This window comes from Scardinius erythrophthalmus, assembly GCF_964197995.2.
Source record: "Scardinius erythrophthalmus genome assembly, chromosome: 25".
Lineage (NCBI taxonomy): Eukaryota > Metazoa > Chordata > Actinopteri > Cypriniformes > Leuciscidae > Scardinius > Scardinius erythrophthalmus.
This window is the reverse complement of record NC_138245.1, coordinates 7,460,869-7,482,728: the sequence shown is the minus strand read 5'-3', so window position 1 is coordinate 7,482,728 and position 21,860 is coordinate 7,460,869. Positions and strand designations below refer to the sequence as shown.

The following is a 21,860-nucleotide window of genomic DNA, read 5'->3' as shown; positions in this document are numbered from 1 at the left end:
GTCCACGCCCATAATACACTGCTCAGTTTTCTCTTAAATCTGACAATTCTGACTGCCCAAAATATGCAGACCGACTGTGCATTTCAGTAACTAGAATCACCTTGTTAAAACTGCATATCGGGGCAAAAGTTGTGTAGTTTATTCCAGCCTTTAGGAAAAAAAAACTATGGCACCCTCAGGGCTGAAAGCACGAGTATAGCTTTGTCATTCACATTTAAAAAGTTATAGTTAACACTTCTATATGTCTCCAGGCCAATTATGAACCATACCTCTATTCAGTTCTCAAACCATGCCAGTTAGTCTGAAGATCCTTCTGAACTGACCTCTTTCACTTGAAGCCCTCTATTTTCTTCTGTTTATAGGATTTGGTGTTAAAGACTGTATTTTCTGCGCCGTGACTCCAGGAGAACTGTATTCAGATTTTTGTTATACCACACATGAGGGAAATGATAATAAACAGACTTTGGCTTCTGTTCTTCTTTCTGTCTTTCCTTTTTATGACCAGCACTTTGCAGTTCTACTGAAGTATATCATTCATGTGGCAATACCAGACATCCCCAGCTGGGTGGGAGAGGAAATGGCCAAGCTGGAGTTTCAGCGCAAAGAGGCATTTAAGGTAATAGCCCATCCACCGCCCAACCCCTCAAGAGCCATTCTGATGATTTAAACAAAGTATTTAGTTTTATATTAGTAGTAGTGATTGACCAAAGAATGTTTAGGAAAGTAAGGGCCAGATTTACTAAACAAGGCAAATTAGTGTGAGAGCGCAATTCCAAAAAAAACACAGATGGGAATGGAAAGTTCTGATAACGCACAAATTAAAGAACACAGACTCAGCTGGATCATTTACATAATGACCAACACAATCTACCAAGAGTAGCGCAAATTATAATCTGGTTTAAGACATACCTTTTTGGGCGGTAATGTCTCAAATACCAGTAAATTGACTTGCGCAAAGTTTAATAAATCACGTTGCGTGATTCATTTAAATACTCTGCTCTTATAAATTTCGCCAACGAAAGGGAAACTCATACAAGTGCATATGCAATAAGATCAGCCTCAAAAATAACTGTCCACACCCTTTTCAGTGCTAATTTTTTACTGCGTGTCTTTAGTAAATCATGACAGTATTTTTTTAGCGCCAAAAGAGGGTTTGCGCTGGAGCAAGCTGTTAGTAAATCTGCCCAGAAGGCATTTCTTCCTGTTTTCCTCAAAACAAAAGATTGCATTGTAATGAGGCAAGCTGAAATGATAAAATGCAATTTGAGTGCAGGTCAGCAGGGGAGTGGAGAAAGGGAACAATCATGTGGTTCTCAACCATGAGACTGGGGTCCAATAGGGGGCCTCAGCAAACTGGAATCACAAAATTAATAATGGTTAATTAATATATCAATATTCCCAGTTTCTGTTCATAAAAATGTTTTAAAGGGATAGTTCACCCAAAAAATTAAAATTACCCAATGATTTACTCACCCTCAAGCCATCTTAAGTGTATATGACATTCTTCTTTCATACTAATACAATCAGAGTTATATTAAAAAATGACCTGGCTCTTCCAAGCTTTATAATGGCAGTGAATGGCCGTTTCTGTTTTGAAGTCCATAAAAAAGCATCCATTCATGATAAAAGTTCTAGCTTAAGGCAGACGGCCTACGCAAGTTGACTTGCGCCAAAAGAGTAACACTTGACGATGTATGACGTAGGATGTAGGAGTAGCGTAAGCTTTGACGCCTCTTGTCGTCTGCCGGAAGCTAGTTATTTTAGTCAATGAAGTTTTAAATATGGATTTTTTTCTTCTAACACGAATGCATCGCTTCGGTTCAGAAGGCCTTTATTAACCCATCAGAGCGGTGTGGATTACTTTTATCATGAATGGATGCACTTTGATGGACTTCAAAACATAAACAGCCATTCACTGCCATTATAAAGCTTGGAAGAGCCAGGTCATTTTTTAATATAACTCCGATTGCATTCATTGCTGGTGGACATGTGTTTTCAGAAGCATGAGCGTCAGGCACAGCAGCATTTCCAGCAGCAGCAGAGAAGGAAGCGTGAGGAAGAGGAGCGGCAGCGCCAGGCGGAGTATCAGGCCCGGCGGGATCGAGACGACGGACGCTCTGACTCCTCGGGTGGCGACCACCACCATGACAAGAGCCAAAGTGGCAAAAACAGACCAGGGGGTGGGGGGAGCGCTTCTGGGGGGGAGAAACCCAAGCGACCCAGCTCACTTCTCGGTAACAACAATGTCATGAAACTGAAGCAGATCATCCCTCTACAGAACAAGTTTTCGTCAGGCACAGCCCGTTCCCCACAGTCGCCCACGGGTAGTGAACCCAAGCTACCGGGCTTTCTCAGTTTCAAGTTCCTGAAGTCTCCCGAGAACAAGAAAGAGACTGCGACAGCTTCCTCTAGTACGTCAACAGTTCCTCCAGTCCAGGAGAGGGCGGAGAGGGCGGAGAGGTCCCAATCACCCAACAAGTCCTTCAATCCTGGGAAACTCTTTAACTTTGGGAAATCAGAAGGAGGGGCATGTGTAAATGGAGCTCAATCTTCAAAACCAGGGGATGGCGGACAGATGCACGACAAGCCCCCCAATAAGTCCGACCTCAACGGGGTCCCGGACGAAATCCCATCCCCTTGTGGAGAGAATGGGGAGAATGGATCCTCATCCGATGCTGATCCTTCAGGTCCTAAGATGTAACAAGAAAATGATCTCCATTAAAAAAACAGTGTGTGAAACTACTTAGTAACACTGAGGGAGGGAGAGTGGAAAGGGAAAGGTCCTCTTCTGTTTTTGAGGCTGTGTAAGACTTGACCTGGAAGCTGTTAAGTAAAATAGGTAAGGGGGAATTCACTTAAGGCCCGGGAATACTTCATTTTCCGTGTTCTGCTCCATCTAACACACAATTGCGTGTGCAAGCACTTCAAAGTGTACTCTATTGACTGAGCACAGATGGATGTGTTCGGTGCTACCTAGTGGACTTTTCTTTTTGAGCGCTAAAATCGCTCACACATGCACTGTTGTACATGCACAAGTCCACGTGGACACAAAAATTGGGCTCCAAGCAGATGGGGTGCATGGACATCAGCGGACTGTGCTAATGACGAAAATTGCGTCATGCTGACTGTCTGCAAGCCGGAGCGGAACACGGACTAGAGAAGTTTACTTTCGGCTTTAGAATATATTGCGCCCACAAGTTAGCGTTGTGTATTTGCACGTGTTGTCTGCGTTGTTTTAGCACCCGATTCACTTAAGTAAGCGAATCAGGTAATGGTTGCCACGAAAGTACTTGCGCCTTGTTTTCAGACAATAGCTTAGAGACAGCGGATGGTACAATTTTCACAGCAGGAACTTTTTTTAAAAGGTCAGAAAATATTTGCTTGCTACAATTACTACTGGAAAATGCACACAAGCATCCATTTTAAAATAAAATCTGTTTTCTGTCAGCGCTTCATTTGGATAGAAAGTGAGCTGACGATGAAAGAATGACAATGACGTCATTTAAATACGCATGGCACAGTGCTATATTGGCGCATATAGAAGCTGGTTAAGTTGGATTGCAGCTAGTAAACAAGACGCATGGTTTTGTGCGGAAATGCCACACGCTACAGTGGTGCAACTGTTTAGTGAATTCGCCCCATAATGGTTAATGCTTTGCTATATTACAGGAGAACTTCATAGAAAAGACCCCCCTCCAAACACTTAATCACACACACATTGCCTTTTCTGCAACCCAAATAGGAATGCATGAGCTGCGTTTCTGACGGTTTTTAAAGTGCAGTGTTTAATTACTAGTCTGATAATTGTAACATTTTATTGGGCTGCCAGTAGAAATAAAATAGTTTATACCAATCACACAGTATGACCTCCATCATATCATAACAACAATAATCACACAATAAGCAGCAGTTCCAACAATGGGTGATTTTTGGCCTGAGAACTGTTGTATGTGTTTAAAACAGCTGGTTTAGTAGAGCAATAGCAACTTTACAAGCTAAAACTAGTAAGTCCATACCGAATAATAGGCCCCGAATGGCAATATTTTCATGTTAATTAATAAATAGATAAAAAAAAATGTTAGATAAAAAAAAAATCAATAATGAAAACTGCAAAGAGACAAATGCAAAGGGGTGAGTGATGTCGATTACTTGTTTGTCTCAAAATTCATATATCCATTTGGCACTATCGTGAAGCGCTGTACACAAAGGCAGCAGGAGAGGCCGGATAGGCTCTGTTTACACCTGATATTAAGATGCGTTTGGTCGATCGGATCACAAGTGGATGACGCTAAATACAGGTGTAAACAGGGTCTAAAATGTTTTGAGCTAGTCCACTTTCGTCCACTTCCAGAGGTAGTCGAAAACGCATTAGACCGGATTGCTTTCATAGTGTAGACCAGGGACAGGCAACTTCGGTCCTGGAGGGCCACTGTCCTGCAGAGTTTAGCTTCAGCCCTGATTAAAAGCTCACCTGCATGTATCTATCTAGTAATCCTGAAAACATTGATTGCCTTGTTCAGGTGTGTTTAATTAGGGTTGGAGCTAAACTCTGCAGGACAGTGGCCCTCCAGGACCGGAGTTGCCTATCCCTGGTGTAGACGCTCATGTGGTCGAATGTGTTCAAACAGCCACAAAAGACCGTCTACTCTCCACCTACTAACCTAATGCATAAACATTATTGGAAGCGCACTAGCCTAATGGGATTTAAAATTTGTCGCACTCACAGCGTTCGGCTTGGTCTTGTGGCTGTCAGAGCAGAAACGAAAGCGGTGTGTCCATCCTCTGTTTTTCCGTCGTCTCCGTGCATGTTCATATGTAAATCGTTTAAGGTTATGTTGTCTATTAGATCGAAAGTCCTGAAAAAACACACACATTTTGCCGCCCATAGACCCTGCCCTCGAAGAAATCAGGACAGAAGTGGCTGAAAGTGGACAAAAGAGACGGATTAAAACACCAGATGTAAACGGGAATGTGTCTCCCTCATCTAATTGTGATCCGATTGACCAAAACGCATCTTAATACCAGGAAAACAGGGCCATAGATACCTATCATAAAAATGAGTGTCATTTGCTAAACATTACATTGCCACCAATATTCTTATCATTATAGCTCTGTTTTGAACCTTCGAGCTGATATGTTACACACAGAGCAGACTTTAACCCCTCTTAACAACATCAGATTAGAAACTACTCTAAACTGTGAGCAAGATAGGGTTGAAACATCTTGAGACAGCTGTGTGTTTGACAGATGACATTTCATCCATCTCCAGTCAAACCTTGTGCTGTCAATGCTTGATTTTTACAAAAGTTGAATTTTAATTGCTGAGTTTGAAGGAGCTCAAATATAAGATCACTACATAATTCCCATACTTCCATTTGTATTATTTCATAGTTTTGAAGACTTTCCTGTCATTCGAAAATTTGGAGATTAGTAATTATAAAGAATGAGTTGCTATTTCCAAACCTTTCACAGGTATTATTATAATGCTTTAATACTCATTAAATATGAATTATCCTGCAAGCCAATACAAGCAGTACGATGCCTCATTACCGGCCTCATTACATATGGAAATGCTGTATTTTATTTTTTATTAATACACTACTGAAATAATATACTGTCATTTTTTTACTCCAGTTTAATATTCAGCATTTGTTATCATTCATGTCTACCTATTTATATAATTGTTTCTTTTTTTACTGAAGCGAAACTAATATTTGCCTCCTCTTTGCACATTATTTTAGTGTAAAGCTGCTAAGCACGTGCTTCGGTTTGGAAATGTGAAGGACGACGTATTAGTTTCTCAAACTCTCTGTCTTTAGAGGCAGTTTGAGTGTGTGTTTTTGACAGAATTCTTTGAATTACTGTAAGTTTGACCTGAGCAACTGAAGGGAGGGTCTTATCTCTACACAATGTACTCAGTTGTTGCTATCAAAAACCTGTCACACAAGTCACGGTGTCACACCCTCTGAAGGGTTTGTGTGAAGCACTGGAATGTGTGTATGAGCTTATTATTCCAGTGTACGGTCATGAAGAGACGAGAGGTGCCTCAAGTAATGGATTATTACAGTTTTACTTTTTAGTTTCATAGAAAAAAAAATAAAACAAGCTATGCATTTGTTCTACATTTGTTTGACAGGATTTGCTGAGCAGACATTGTTGCAATAATATTTTGGCCTGAATGGTGATTTGAATCCGTTTTATGTTTAGTACAAGTTATTTCATTTCATTGACAAATTCATCCACTTCAACAACCTGGCCTGACACAGCAGTATACTTCCTTTGGGTCTTAAAATATTAGTTTTATTACCACAACTAATACAGATTCCTTAGTGGGATTTGAATTTAAAATTTGATATGGGTTGGATGTGTTGTATTTAAAAGAGTAAAAGTTAAACCGTCTTTGATGCTCATTCACTGAGTGGTGAATCATTTGTTAGTAACAGGCATTTTTGGTTGTTTGTTGCTTTCTTTTTGACCTGAACTCTGCAATATGATAGATCATGGTATCTCCGATGCCGTGAGGCTGCTGTAATGTTTTGTCATCCCTGTATCATTTCTGTTTCCGTTATTGTTGTTTAATTGAAAGATGTGAATAGTTAAGCTGCCGCTAGCTGAAAGCATTACGAGGCTGCGTAGGTTTGTCGTGTAAGAACTGCTTTACATTCGGTCTAACTGTGAAATATGAACTGATTGTGATGAGGGGGCCACAGAATTCCCTCTCTGAAGGCAACCTCACAAACCTATCATGAGCTCTTCCAATGTTTCACTGTAAAACTTTTCTTTATTAAAGAAAACAATATTAGGGAATGGGATTATTTATTTCTTTTATTTTGTCATATTTTTGTAAGAATTGAAATGGGATAATAAACAGATTTAAATTTCTGTATTGTCTTTCAGTTTCTCTTTCAGTTACAGTTTTCTAATATGCTGCTGTAGTATTTTCAACGCTCATAATTCCTAACTATTTTACGTTTTGCCAAATTGGTGGCTATAATTCATATGAATTTGCTCAATCTTTTTTGTAGGAAAAACTAGTCAAAGGGATAGTTCACCCAAAAATGAAAATTCTGTCATCATTTACTCACCCTCAAGTTGTTACAAACCTGTAAATGTCTCTCTTCTACTGAACACAAAAGAAGATATTTTGAAGAATATGGGTTACCAAACAGTTGACTGCACCCATTGACTTCCATAGTCTGGGAAAAAAATACTATGGAAGTCAGTGGGGCCCATCAACGGTTTGATTACCCATATTCTTCAAAGTATCTTGTTTTGTGATCAGCAGAAGAGAGAAATCCATACTGGTTTGAAACAACATGAGGGTGAGTAATGATGACAGAATTTTCATTTTTGGGTGAACTATCCCTTGTAATGTTTGTCTTGAAATTTTCTTAGGAGCATGAAAATGCCTGCAAAATGTTGATACTCTGTTATCTTGTGGAATGCACGTACACAATTTCTTAATTATAATATTTTATGTGTTTTGTTATGTCACTTTCTGAGTATTAACATTTATGCAATTGGCAGACACTTTTTATCTGAAGAAACCTAAACTGCATTGAGCTGATACATTTTTATCAGTTTATGCATGTTGAGTTTGCTGGGAATCAAAAGCGCACAGAAGAGGTGCTTTTTCACACTTCTGCTTAAAATAGTAATTAATGAAATGGTAGTTGTGATAGTCTTTTCTCCCATATTGTGAGGTATATCCGCGAAACGGTTTCTCGAACATGAAAAAAATGTAGGGCGGGGCTTGATGTTGTCCATCAGGAATTGATTGGAACGCTATTGGTGGATCTCATTTGAGTGACAGGTTGTCCCGCCCTCGCGCCAGTTAACGCGTCATCAGAGAACACATATTGCTGCAAGAGGGAGGGTAAGCTATTTTGATTTAAGATTATGAGGGCATATTAATAAAAAAAAAAATGTGCACAGATAAATAATTTATAATAAACACTTTAATTTTCCATAAGAAAAATAAGAATGGTCAACTTTGATTTCATGTTGACTTTAAAATGTATATTTTTTAAACAGTTTAACACATGCTTGTTTTCTTTGTACTGCATGAGAAAGTGTTAATGGTAGGCCTAAATATTTGCTGTTTTCCCATTGTGTGATTTTTGGTGAATTGTATTGAATCAACTTACCCCCCTCTATAAAAATTGTTCGTACCCACATTTTTTATAAGGGTTCATTAAGAGAAACATAAGTATATTATTGGACTAATTAAAATTGCTCAACCAATATACTTTTTTAAAACCTTGTTTTCTTTTCTTTCTTATTTTGATAATAGCAGGTTACCACAGTTTTATTGTAGTAACAACTGCAGTAATTATTGTATTTTGAAGGACACTACGGTTACCATGGGGATTTTTTTGCAACTGCAAAAGAGAGAGAGAGAGAGGGAGAGAGAGAGAGAGAGACTTGTCAGTCGGTAGCTTTCAGTTATAGCTGCTGTTTATTTGTGTCGCTCGTTGTATTCACACGCTTATTTCTGTGTGTAGGTCTTAGTGTCGTATTCAGAGGTGAGTTAGTTAGTGAGTGAGTGAGTGAGTGAGTGAGTGAGTGAGTGAGTGAGTAAGTAAGTAAGTGAGTGGAACCGGGTTCAAACCTCAGATTTCTGTTAGTGTTCAGGCCTGTCTGAGCACAAACAGCTACAGGACTGAACTGACTTCACCATGGACAAAGTAAGTTTCTGCACTCACAGCTTCATATTTTCATGTTTCAGAAGAGTGAGTAAGTTAGTTACGCGCAGTTGTAAAGGAATGGGCGCTGAAATATCATGTTGAATGCTAAAATCTGCTCTACATAGATCATATTTTAGTCGTTTTCAGCTGACAGGCTGCTTTGGTTATAGAGTTAGCATGCTAGGCCGCTTCAAACACTCATGACTACTTAATGTACAATTTTACTATAGCAACAGCCTAAAATAAACATATTATCATGGTTGAATCCTGTTACTAGGCGTACTAAAACTTTTATTTTATGGTTATCAGGTGATTTGGTATTTGAATTATTTTTAAATCACACCACACATGTCATGCTAATGTGTTAGCTCGCATTAGCATGTTGACAAGCGCGAGCGAGACTCCCCTAAGCTTTTGTTAAACAGTCACGACCTGAATATTTTCATTTTATTAGTGGTATTTCGATCAGATATTATTTAAAAGAATTCGAATCAAAAAGATAAACCATATAACCTCTACAGATCTAGTGGACAAGACTGGCAACGCCCAAAGGTTGACATGCATCATCCTCCATCTGGATATGAGTTTACTCTCTCAGCAAATGTTTTAAATTTTAGATGTATTATTTAGATGTGTATTTATATAAGTGCCATTAAGGTTCCTCATATTATTGATTGTTAGCTAAATGAGTCCTGTTCCACTGACTACTTCAAGTCTATAAGATCAATTGGCTGATGGGTATTGTGATCAATCGATCTACAATCATGGGCAACTGATATTTTTCTGGGATTATTTTATGTGCAGTAGTTCATTCAGTAATAGCGTGTCTGTATCTAAACTGTCAGTAAACATTTGTGTTGTAAAAGATAATTTATATTCACTGAATCATGTCTTTAATACCTACTGCGGAATAAGTGAACACCTAGGAAAATGTCTTTCCCCTCTAGAGAGGATCTGTCCAATATCAAATGTACTAATGTAGCACTTCAGGTATATTTCTAGTAAGCATTTTAACCTCTTTTTGTCTCTAAACATTTTGAAGGCAGATTTCCTGAAAGGACTACCTGTGTATAATAAGACAAACTTCAGCAGATTTCATGCGGACTCCGTATGTAAAGCATCGGTAAGGTTTGCTGGCCTAAATGATTCATTTTGCAATGTTCTTTCTGAATATTCAGTGTGCATTTTCACACTGCAACTGTGAATTACATTTTCAGGTTTTGTTTAAGTCACATTAACAGTCCATTTATTGTGTGTTACAGAACAGAAGGCCGTCAGTATATCTGCCTACACGAGAGTATCCCTCCGAGCAGAGTGAGTTCTTGTGTAAAATCATGGATGAAGGCCTGTTGTACAACCATTTAAAATGTAGAACCACGTTGCACAGTAAAATCAAAGCTGATGTGTCTCTTAAAACACTTTGTTTCAGTCTGAAGCCTAATTTTAGTTTGTTTTTTTTTCTCTCCTCTTAGTCATTGTCACAGAGAAGACAAACATCCTTTTGCGTTATCTTCATCAACAGTGGGACAAAAAGGCAAGTGTTCATCAAGCTCTTGGTTGACAAAGCAATGGATAAATTGACTCAATTCATTCACTACATTCGTTCACTTCTCTGATGATGTATTTACTGGCACGAGGGCAGGACTACCTTTCACTCACATGAGATCACAGCAATAGCAAACCACAACCATTCAATCAATTCCCATCGGACAAATTCAAGTCCCTTCGTACATTTTTTGGTTCACTGAAAAACCTATGGCTTTCTGTGATAGGGACCCGAGCGGTCGCCAGGAGAATCTCACCAAGGTGTAAAAAATGGGGGTGATGTGCAAAAATGTGCAAATAAATGTGGCTTTAGAGAAATAAAACCAGTTACCAATAAAAACAGTCTAAAAACTGTTGTGTAGTAAAACAGTTCAAACTCTTAGCTAACATCACTGCATAGGAAACGGTATCAATTGCGATGTAGCTGCTGTCACAGACAGCTGACTGCTTCATCTATCAACAAAAGTTTATTTGTGTACCCTCCATTACACTTTGGTGCGTTTGCAGTCAAAAAATCTGCAGTCAAATGTAGTCCTCTGATGTGATTCTGGACGCCATAAAAAATAAACCATCCACTTCCTGATGCTGGGATCATTCTGAAGTCTGTACAGAGACGCAAACTAACTGTTTCACTCTTCTATTTTCTTCTGTTGTCAGCAGACTCGATTACGTCAGAAATTAAATGCGTAGACCACGTGATTACAGTGATTATAATCTATTTGTTTTTGGCGTGATGCTCTCATACGTGTTGATGGGTGTCAGCCGTTAAGTGACTGAATGCCAGTGGGCGGAGCATATGGTGCTATTATTCGCTGTTGTCTTGCTCTAGAGGCAGTCATATGCAAATCTATTAGCCCATGTGATGTCACAGATCCCACAATATCCAAACAAGCTGTTTTTGGTACATAATTAAATAAATAATATACTGTAGGGAAACTTTTTAAGCTATGAACCTTGCAGGATGTCTTAATGGTACAAAGACCTCTTATGTGTCAAAAGCTCATGGAAAATTAGATTTCTCATGTCATAACCCCTTTAGTAAAATGCACGTCTCATGTTTAGGAGAACTTGGATTTTGTATTTTTCTTGTGACTTTGACTGGAGAGCTGAATTTAGGAGCTTGTGCAAGCCATCGCCATGATCCGATGCAAAGCTTTCTTAAAGCTACACTGTGTAATTTAAGCTGATTCTTAGCAAAAAACACTTTGTTCTTTCAAAATGATATGTGCTCATTCATGTGTAATTACTTCTAGCAACTAATCAAGTATTCTCGTAAGCGTAGAATCTGCCATTTAGAATACAAACGAGCGAGTCGCTCGAATGGCGGCAGCCATGTTGCGCCTCCATCTTGAAAATACATTAGCCAAAGAGGGACATACCTGGAAATTCAAGCTTCGCCTTTCGCGTTTTTACACTCAGTGGCGCTGTGACGAATGCGAGGGGGAGATTACTCGCGACTGCCGGCAGATTTGAAATAATACGGCCACGGAATGGGAGGGGCTAGAAAGTAATATTCAGTTGGTAGTCATAAACAATTTCACCGCTAGATGGGAGAAAATCCTACACAGTGTAGCCTTAACTGCTTTTGTCACTGCTGTTATTTTTGCTGTGTTTTTATACATATTTACATATTCACCTAAACATCGCTCTCAGCAGCTTTTAGCCAGCGTGGTGTTGAAATGTTTCTCCAACAGTATACTGTTGTACTGTTTTTACGGTTCTTTTACCCCTAAGGGAGGAATTGAAAAGAACTTTGTCGAGTAAATCAGGGCCTTCAAACATGCCCATCAAGTGCAAGTTTAAATAGGAAAAATGATGGAAAGCGCCACAGTGGAATGGAAAAATAGGATTTTTTTGTGAGAAATGCAGATGAATCCTGAAAGATGAATTTAAACTTTTTTTTTTTTTTTTTTTTTTTTTTGTCCTGCAGAATGCAGCTAAAAAGCGAGAGCAGGAGCAAGCGGAAGGAGAGGGTGGCAGCCCAGCACCGCCCCGCAAAATCGCCCGGACAGACAGCCAGGAGATGAACGAGGACTCGTAGAGGACCCCCCCCCCCTTCCAACGGACACAACACCCGCACACCACACAGGAATTCATCTCAGAAAGAAGGAAATGGAACACTTATCTTACAGTGTGCTTTTATTATTTTACTGAGTGCTTCCTAATGCAGTCAGTGCCCAGTTGTGAATGTGTGGGGACACGACGGGTTTCCACTGCCAGCTTCGAAGATTCTGCTGAACTCTGAACTGCTTGGGGGTGAGAGGGGGCGGGTACTGCGGTATTCAACAAGCACATAATAAGGAATGTCTGCTGTGAAGACGTGTGAAAATTATGATTTTGTTTAGGACACTATCAATGCAATTTAAGTTTAAAAACACCCTAGTAATCTCAGCTGTGGATTTTTGCTTTCATTATATACTCCGCCACAGGCGCTAAAACTAAAAACACAGGGTCTCAAGTCAAGTGTCCAAAAAGGGAAATTTCCGAAATGTACAGCCTCGTTTGGCAGATTTAGATGTAGTGTTTCGTGTTGGTCATGTAACGGTCTTCCTAGCAGGTGCATACTTGTGCATGAATGCACTGTTAGGACTGCAAATCTGTTGCTACAGATTGAGGATGACATTTCTGATGATGTGAAGAAATACAAATGGTGACTTACAAATGTCAACGTCTCTCTCACTTCTTCCTGTTGTCATATGAGCTTTCAGTGCTGTGTTAGTTTCGGCAGTTCTCTGGAATCATTAATCGATCACCTGCGTTCAAATGCCCGACTCCATCATTGACTTAATCCCTGCGTGCCGATTCAGTTGCAATCCATTTCTGCGTGTGATGGGATTTTCCCAGGTTAGAGATTAATAATGTCTCTCCTTTGTTTTCTGGGTTTGTCGTTGTGTTGGAGTCCTGAGATTTAAGGGGCATCTATGCAGCATCCTCTCTCAACCTGCAGAGGGAGTCGGTGAACTGTGGTTGTGGTCCAATAAACAGTAGAAGCTTTACACATGGGGCTTAATAGAGTCCACAACATCCGTAAAACTGTGTTTTCACTGTGGCTGGAGACACCATGTTACGTTAAGTTGGCAGTTTCAAGCCGTTTCCTGGCAAAGTTTGTTCATATGTTCTTGATGAAAAGATTGAAATGTATTGAAGCCATCGACATTAACAAAAAATAAAATAAAAAAAATCATGCATGCATTGTGGCTTTGGAAAATGTTTTGAGTAAAGGAAGCATTTAAAACCTCTTGTGTGCAGAGACCAGCCCATCTTGAGTCTAAATCTAGTTGAAAGTTTCCACAATGACTGCAGTTGTATGTTCTTGTTCTCATGAAGCCTTCCCAACTCCTATGTTTGAGGTCAAAAATGTTTTTGAGAATCAAAATAAAAATGCAATTAAAACATTTTCATTGTCAATAAATTCAAGGCAAGAGATTATGGTTGAATACTTCAAATTGGCCAGTCAGTGGCACGTTTTCAGTGAGGCTGTAACGGCATATGCTCAACAGGTGTAATCCGCTTTAATCTGAAGTTCTTACTCTTGCGACCATGTTGGCATGTAGATTTGGAAGATAGGAAGTAAACGAAAGCGAAAAACAGTCCCATTGTTGCTCTTATTATTTGTTTTGTTTTTTTCTTACCATCAAATTAAGTTTATTTAAAGATTTCTATTGCGTGGGACAGATTCGATTTAGATTAGATTATTGGATTGAGGGTAGCAGATTACAAACCCGCAATTTCATTACACTGGGAAGAGACGGTACTGGAGTCGGAGATACATCTTTTTCATGTATCGGGAACATTGGTAATCAGGTAAGATATTTCACTGTACAATAATGTGAAGGAATATCAATGTATTTATCATACCTAAAATTGGAGGCAACCTACAAGGCCAAAGCCTGTTCGAAACTCTGATGAGAACTCTGATGAAACTCTGTTCTGTAACTCTAATTACACCGCTTTCAAATAGTATTCACTTCTATCAAAGTAGGCTATTTACATTTTCACCTGACAGCCATAGAAAAGATCTTTCAGTAAGTACATGGATGTCAGTTATACAAATTAAAACCTATTATTTTTTTTAAAGGCCAGACCAAAGCACTAAGGCACACAGAGGAGCAATCTTAGAAGCAATATGAAATCTAAAGTAAAACATTTTTAATTAAAAACGTAAAAATTATAATCTGATTTTGAGGCACTATTAGTTTGGGGCAGCCAAAACTCCATATAATTCACACCTTGTAAAAGAATGAAATCATTATTGCCCCATTAAACTGTTTGCGAATCTGCAAGTATGCATTACTGTTTGTAACATGCACACAATACTATACAATACACACAGAGATATATAGACTGGCAGAATGAGTGTGTTTTCACAGATTCAGCATCTTGGGGAGAGGGGCTAGAAAGACACTGCTTTTGAGAAAGGAGATGCTCATTCATGGAGATGCTAGTAGCTCCCAAAAGTCTGTGGTCCTGTGAGAATAAGTGTAGATAAAAGACTTAAAAGCAAATCATTATATTTGATGCCAAAACAACCCAACATCCAACTTAATTTCCAACAACAAGCATGGTGGAGGCAGTATCAGGCTCTGGGGTCGCGTTTTGGCAAGATTGAACTGGGTAGCTTGTTGCACACTGGAGATAAATAAAATATCATACAAGAGTATGTGTGGATCCTTGATCAGAATTTTACAGAAGTCCATGTACTAAAGCATCGATTTTTTGAGAACACAAATGTACTTCTTATTTCCCCAGGTGTTCACCATGCTCACCAGCTTTGTGGATGGAATATTCTGTTGCTTTACAGGGAAATCTACTAACGTGGTGGCCCCTATTGAATCATCCGAGCCCACCGATGGTTTCGAATTTGTTGAGGTGAAACCAGGAAGGGTTCTGAGAGTTCGACATATTATCCCAGACAGACCAGTGGTTGAGGAGCCAGGGACTGGGGAAGGGGGTACTGTGAGCTGCAAGCGCAAAATCTCAGTGTACCGAAATGGACAGCTTCTGATTGAGAACGTCAATGAAGCCACCCATCCAGAGCTGGTCCGCTATCAGAACGGAGACAGCACTGTGGATATGGATGTTTCCAACTGTGAGCCTCCTGCAGTAGGCCAGGCTACTGAGCCCACACCTGGGTCAGCCCCAGGACAGGCTACCGAGACCAAACCTGCACCCCAGCAGGATCTGCAGCAAGTGCAGCGCAGACGGCGCAAACCCAAGCGCTCGATTGTGATCGACTGCGAGCGGAAGATCACATGCTGCAAAGGTACTCACCCTGACGTGGCCTTGTTTTTCATACATGGAGTCGGGGGATCGCTGGATATCTGGGGAAGCCAACTGGACTATTTCTCCCAGCTTGGTTATGAGGTCATCGCCCCAGACCTGGTCGGCCATGGTGCAAGTTCAGCCCCTCAGATCCCTGCTGCCTATACCTTTTACGCTCTGGCTGAGGATGTTAGAATCATCTTCAAGCGATATGCAAAGAGGCGGAATATTTTAGTTGGACACTCATATGGGTGAGAAATGGTCCGCAAATTTACTCATTTGCCTCAAATGCAGATACATGTTCCCGCTAATTTGAGCATTTTCTTTCTTTGAGCAGTGTCTCGTTTTGTACCTTCCTGGCTCATGAGTATCCGGAACAAGTTCATAAAGTTGTGATGATTAATGGTGGAGGTCCGACAGCACTCGAGCCCAGTCTGTGCTCTGTCTTCAACTTGCCCTCGTGTGTCCTTAATTTCCTGTCCCCGTGCCTCACCTGGAGTTTCCTCATGTAAGAATAATTGTAAATAGGACATATTGTCCCTGCCTTGCTTTCTGTCAGTTTGAATACGAGTATCTATGTTTGACAACCACCATGTCCATTCAATTTCATGCTTTTTTCTTTCTTGAAGGGCTGGATTTGCCCATCAGGGAACAAGAGAAAAGAAGCTACTAAAAGAGAACAATGCCTTCAATGTGTCTTCCTCCGTTCTGCGGTCCATGATGAGTGGACAGTACTGGCCCGAGGGTGATGAGGTCTACCACGCTGAAATCACAGTGCCTGTTCTGCTGGTTCACGGCATGTACGACAAGTTTGTTCCAGTACAAGAGGACCAGCGCATGGCAGAGGTACACTGATTTTATGTTCCAAGCTTTGGGCCTTGTCCATGAAGTTGTGTCTTTTTCCTCCTGTAATTAGAGATTCTGTGAATAGAGTTTCTGAGTTGACCACAGATATTTTAAATATTTTGGTAAGCTGGTGAGCAAAAACATATCAATAACTCTTTCCTCCTTTACTAACCTTCTGTAGATCCTCTTGCTGGGGTTCTTGAAGGTCATTGATGACGGAAGTCACATGGTCATGATGGAGTGCCCTGATATAGTCAATACTCTCTTACATGAATTCTTCCTGTGGCAGCCTGCAACTGCCTCGAAACCCAAACAGGAGGCAGCCCCCACAAAGACCACCACCAAACATCCAGAGGACACAGCAAGACCAAAAACTGCCCCTAAGTCACCCTCCAAATCTCAGCCAAACTTAACAAGACCAACAACTGCACCAAAAACCATCAATACTAAGACAGAGGCCACAGTGGACATCAGATCCAAGGGCAAGAAATAGCTAAAGTTACGGTATACATTTAAAGGTGTTAAATTTGCTCTGCTCTTCCATGTGGGACATTTTTAATGGAACAATTTGAATGTAGGATGTCCTTGGATATTTGCCAGTTGGTCTATGTATGACTGCAGCAAACAGACTCACGGAAAAGCTCAGAGGGACGTTTGTCCCAGAGCAGAGTGGTTGACTATTCCCAGCTTTTGAATGAAATGAGGTTCCTTAGAGCAGTGGTTCCCAAACCTGTCCTGAAGGCCCCCCAACACTGCACGTTTTCTTTGTCTCCCTACTCAAACACACCTGATTCAACTCATCAGCTCATTATCACATGGGTTAATTGAGCTGATGAGTTGAATCAGGTGTGTTTGATTAGGGAGACAACGAAAATGTGCAGTGTTGGGGGGCCTTCAGGACAGGTTTGGGAACCACTGCCTTAGAGGATGCTCTTTTTTTCCTTTTTTACAATCGGATAACACCAGCCTATTCAAATGGTTTGCATTCTTATGTTTACCATGGGTTTGTGTAACAGGATAAAATGTTATAATTGTCAGCTCAAAAATGTTTATTTCACACAAATGATCTCGGTATTAAATATTCAAAATTCACAATGAAATAGTGTCACTATGGGTGCTTTGCTGTAAATAGATGGATATATTTTATGCATTTACAGTTTAATATCAGCTGATGTCCGAGTTATTCAGATGTGGTGGAAAGTAGAATAATATTTATTCTTTCATAGGTTTAGTCTTATGTTGAAAGTACTCCAGCCCTGTGGAATTACTGTTAAAAGGGTGATTGAGTAAAGTAAAATAAAAAAAACTGTCTGCTTCACATCCAGACTTTAGCCTACCTACACATAGCCCACATGAATTCTAAGAGACTTAATATGAAACACAAATGCAGTCTTTGATAGGCTACCTATTGTATTGCATGTTGTGAAAGAACTAGTTCAAGTAAAAAATCCATCAAGTTCTCATAAATCTGGTAATATTCTAGGTTTAATATGATTCAAGAATGCCTCATTCAATCAGTGTTCAAACATAAACAGCTAGTGTTTCACTTTTAAACAACTTTGCTACCCAACACGGGCAGTAATTTGAAGTCACCCCTGAGGTCAAAAACCCTGCAGCCTGGAATCAAGGCATTCATACGGATAAGCAGAGAAATACAACCATTGTTAATATTTAAATGCAGCTTTTATGCAAAAAAAAAGGAAAAAAAAAAGACAAAATCAGAGGCTGTTTTGGAGGCTTTTATTTACAGTCAATTTTTACTTCAGAGGAATGAAGCGAGAAGAATGAGTGGCTCCAATACCCGGACGACCGTGTTTAACAGGCTTGTATGTGATGGAGAACTCTCCAAGGTAATGACCAATCATCTCAGGCTGAAAAACAGACAAAACACCATTAGCGCCAGCCTGCTGAATCTTGTGAATTCATTATATTTATAAAGAAAAATGAAGCACTGCAGACGCATTCATTCACAATGCATTCAATACAATGTCAGTCCTATTTAATGGCTTTGTGGGACTCAGGGTGAGTCCTTGAAATTACTTTTTTGTTAGTACATATTTATAAACTTTTAACAGTGCATGATTCATCCCCACCTTGATTTCAACCTGGTTGAAGGTCTTGCCGTTGTACACGCCGACCATGGATCCAACCATCTCCGGCAGGATGACCATGTCTCTCAGGTGAGTCTTCACCACCTCTGGTTTCTCCATGGGAGGCGCCTCCTTCTTGGCCTTACGGAGGCGTTTCAGGAGAGACTGCTGCTTCCTCCTGAGGCCACGGTTCAGCCTCCTCCTCTGTCTGGCACAGTAGAGCTGCATCAGCTGCTCACTAATGAAAAAAACAAAACAAAAAACAAGCTTAATATTTCTATACAAACACAATTAGATCATTGATAATGACACTTGAATTTAAAACATCGGCAAAAAACAAGTATAGAAGTTAGACTGGAAACAGCACAGAATTGCATGTTTACTTTAAATTCAAGACACCTGAATGTTCAAGTTTATCGATCACAAGACATTTCATCCTATACACCAATGAGATTTGAGCTGCGGAAGAGGGAAATACTTTGACTTCTGTCAGTTCGGTTTAGAAAATTATGACTTTATCCCCCGGTTTCATACACAAGGCAAAACCTAGAGACTGAAACGCATGCTTGAGCTTTTTTATTTTTAACTGAAAGTATCGACAGTAATAAGAACGTTTACACCATGTCCTAAGTATCTTTCCCATGTTAATCAGTTTTTGTGCTAACCAGACGCGACGGCGACGATTCTATTTTAGAAACGGTTTTTATTTTTCTGCGACGCCGCGGCTGGAACAACAAACACAAATAGTGTGGCAATGATAATCTCAGGTACTGTTTACGTGCTTTATTTAATGTTAAAAGAATGCAGTGTGACTTTGAATATCATTTAGCGCTCTAGCTTTGTGAATTTGATTATGTAGCCTACTTATCCATTTTCTTGCGAGTGGCGTCAAGATTACTCTCTGGTGCTGTGCCCTTGCCGTGAGACTCCGCCCACACACACTGTTCTGATTGGCTGTGGGTTTTGAGTGACTTTTACGCATCTCGCAGTCGAGTCGCGTCTAGTGTGGACAGACAAATTGTCGCTGGAATCTTATTGCATCGCATCTGGTTAGGACACGGTGTTATGGTGCTTTGTCAATTTTGACTTGTTTTCTAAGAATTCTGAGTTTCCATCTTGCAATTGACTTTCTCAGAAATAAGGTTTTACATCTCAGTTTGACTTTCCTTCAGAAACCTGCTATGGAATTAAAAAAAAAAAAGGAGGTAATTACAACCTTTTCTCGCACTTTTAAATAAAAAAAAAAAGTCCGAATTGTATGTTTATTAGGGCTGTCATTCTTAAAATTAAACCGTTCACCGCGATTTCAAAAGTTTAAACCCTCGCTCTAAATTCACATGTTTGAAGTCCAGTTGTCCACATATTCTTGTTCAAGAAATTAGTGGCTGTAGCATTTCTATCGCAAAGTGGCAAAATATTAAAGGTTAAGGAAACATTTGAATGAAGTTTGGCCAATATTAAACAAGGATTTGATCTGCTGTGAAGTGCAACAACACCAGGCCCTTGGTGCCCTCTGCAGGCATTTGTTATAATACAAAATGTACACAAGTTAATTGTTTACATTATGTATTTTAACAGTGGTTCTATGAGACCATATGATAACTTGTTTTTTTGTAATTTGACATGTATTTTAAGTCCTTTTAAAAGGCTATTGTTTGCTTAGGTCTATTTTTAGAACCACACAAAAAATAACCGATCACTCATCAAAATAATCGACCGACTACTTGATTACTTTACCAAAATAATCGCTAGTGACAGTCCAAGTTTATATCTCAATACAGACTTTTCTTATTAGAATTAATCTCAATTCCTAAATGCGAAAACAGATTCGAATTGTAAGATGAAAAGTCAGTTAACGTTACCATTATTTATTTTACTCTGTGGCAGAAACAAGCTTAACATTACATAGGTAACAGTTAACAGCCAGGACATTCCAACATTTTTTTTGTTCCCTCACAAGTTTTGAAACTGCGAGAACCGTACACTCTATTGAGTTTTTTGTTGACAATTGCCATTTTAGAGTGACCGACTCCTCACTCGCTCATTAACTTGACACTTTCCCTGGAACCTTTACATTTACTGTGCGCGACAGAGGCTCGACTCACTAGGACATGTCCAGCAGCTGGTCCAGATCCACACCTCTGTAGGTGAATTTCCTGAAGGTGCGCTTCTTCTTCTGCTCAGCGTCCGCCTGTGGGAATCACAACCACCGTCAGCTTTACTCGACAGCTAGCTTCTTAACCAACAGATAAACAGTGACTACTAAAATAAAATAAAGAGCTTCCTACTTAATCACATTACGCAGGAACATAAAAAACGAACAGTCCTGAGAATCCATCACGCTGGACCGCAAGACTGAAGCTACTAATCGTACGAACATCTGTCTAAACATTCATCCCAGGTGAAAAATAATGGCCTGAAAACATGCATTAATTCCTAAATATGCCTTATTCATATTATCTACTCTGATATGCATCATATTTATAGAAGATTCGTTTGGATTATTGTAGTTTAGTTATTCACAAATACGACGTGAACCTACCATCTTGAGAGACTCCCGGAAAAGGAAGAAGGCCGGAGAGACGCAGTAATATCGCGAGAGTTCAGTGAATATATGACGAGTTTAGTCAGTCTCCGCCTAGAGGAGAGGAGGAAAAATAATTATTTTACGCTGACATCAAATGAGAACGCGGTTTTATTTCGAGCAAATCAATTAGGCTAATGCAATCAATATTTTATCAGTAAAAACAAGAAATCTACGCACTGAGGCATTGCTGATGAAACTGTGCTTGACAGTAAGGTCAGGAGGATTTAAAAAAAGAGCGCATTAAATTAATCAAAACTGACAGCAAAGACATTTATAATCTTATAACAATAGCAACATTTCTATTGCAAATAAATCTGTTCTTTTGAACTTTCTATTCATCAAAGACTGCTGGAAAAATGTATAATGTTTTCCATTAAGAATTAAGCTGCACAACTGTTTTCAACATTGATAATAAGAATAAATGTATTTTGGGCACCAAATCAGCATATTAGAATGATTTCTGATCATGTGACACTGAAGACTGGAGTAATGATGCTGGAAATACAGCTTTGATCACAGGAATAAATTACTTGTGAAAATAGATTAGCCTATTTTAAATTGTAATAATTCACACCATTACTGTTTTAACTGATATAACAGCTTTGGTGAGCATAAGAGACGTCTTTCAAAAACATGTAAAAAAAAAAAAATGGTTTGAAGACTTTAGAGCAGAGTAAATTAAATATTGTTTTCTGATTTCTGGTACCAGTGAAACTTTCAGGAAAATATAACAAGTAGCCTACACACAAACACACACACTCATACATACTCTCTCTGTGTGTGTGTGTGTGTATATATATATATATATATATATATATATATATATATATATATATATATATA

The 21,860-nt window shown here is 39.5% G+C and overlaps 4 protein-coding genes across 6 annotated transcripts in view; 3 read left to right on the top strand and 1 right to left on the bottom strand.

Annotated features, from left to right (window-relative positions):
* ano8b (anoctamin 8b) overlaps positions 1-6,882 on the top strand; it is a 38,418-nt gene extending 31,536 nt beyond the window's left edge. For both annotated transcript variants that reach the window (XM_081357404.1, XM_081357403.1), the window contains 2 exons: positions 506-616; positions 2,000-6,882. In XM_081357404.1, coding sequence (XP_081213530.1) covers positions 506-616; positions 2,000-2,701 — 813 coding nt within the window. In that variant the 3' untranslated portion in view covers positions 2,702-6,882. The remainder of the gene's footprint in view (positions 1-505; positions 617-1,999) is intronic.
* A 754-nt stretch (positions 6,883-7,636) lies between these two features.
* Positions 7,637-13,652, top strand: dda1 (DET1 and DDB1 associated 1). 2 transcript variants are annotated; one of them, XM_081357894.1, is made up of 6 exons: positions 7,637-7,876; positions 8,628-8,687; positions 9,730-9,810; positions 9,950-10,001; positions 10,160-10,221; positions 12,163-13,652. In XM_081357894.1, the coding sequence occupies exons 2-6, from the start codon at positions 8,679-8,681 to the stop codon at positions 12,271-12,273; spliced, it is 315 nt and encodes a 104-aa protein (XP_081214020.1). In that variant the 5' UTR covers positions 7,637-7,876; positions 8,628-8,678; the 3' UTR covers positions 12,274-13,652. The 2 variants fall into 2 exon arrangements, with proteins under 2 accessions (XP_081214020.1, XP_081214019.1); XM_081357893.1 differs by lacking the exon at positions 7,637-7,876 and adding an exon at positions 8,402-8,525 and having other exon boundaries at positions 12,163-13,621.
* A 1,338-nt stretch (positions 13,653-14,990) lies between these two features.
* Positions 14,991-16,833, top strand: abhd8b (abhydrolase domain containing 8b; the record flags this gene model as incomplete). Its single annotated transcript, XM_081357221.1, has 4 exons — positions 14,991-15,745; positions 15,832-16,002; positions 16,124-16,340; positions 16,522-16,833. 4 exons carry the CDS (start codon positions 14,991-14,993, stop codon positions 16,831-16,833), a joined length of 1,455 nt encoding a protein of 484 aa, XP_081213347.1.
* Positions 16,834-18,065: 1,232 nt separating this feature from the next.
* rps15 (ribosomal protein S15) lies at positions 18,066-21,070 on the bottom strand. Its single transcript, XM_081357200.1, has 4 exons — positions 20,973-21,070; positions 20,536-20,621; positions 18,434-18,668; positions 18,066-18,211 (listed from the first exon to the last, which is right to left on the bottom strand). The coding sequence occupies exons 1-4, from the start codon at positions 20,973-20,975 to the stop codon at positions 18,098-18,100; spliced, it is 438 nt and encodes a 145-aa protein (XP_081213326.1). The 5' UTR covers positions 20,976-21,070; the 3' UTR covers positions 18,066-18,097.
* Between the last annotated feature and the right edge of the window lie 790 nt (positions 21,071-21,860).

What these genes read in the sequence shown, in the direction of transcription:
- dda1 (XM_081357894.1), top strand. An exon ending in ACTCCGTATGTAAAGCATCG is followed by an intron (nt 9,811 to 9,949) that starts GTAAGGTTTGCT and finishes TGTGTGTTACAG; the next exon opens with AACAGAAGGCCGTCAGTATA. An exon ending in AGAGTATCCCTCCGAGCAGA is followed by an intron (nt 10,002 to 10,159) that starts GTGAGTTCTTGT and finishes CTCTCCTCTTAG; the next exon opens with TCATTGTCACAGAGAAGACA.
- rps15 (XM_081357200.1), bottom strand. An exon ending in CAGCTGCTGGACATGTCCTA is followed by an intron (nt 18,669 to 20,535) that starts GTGAGTCGAGCC and finishes TTTTTTCATTAG; the next exon opens with TGAGCAGCTGATGCAGCTCT. An exon ending in TCAACCAGGTTGAAATCAAG is followed by an intron (nt 18,212 to 18,433) that starts GTGGGGATGAAT and finishes TCTGTTTTTCAG; the next exon opens with CCTGAGATGATTGGTCATTA.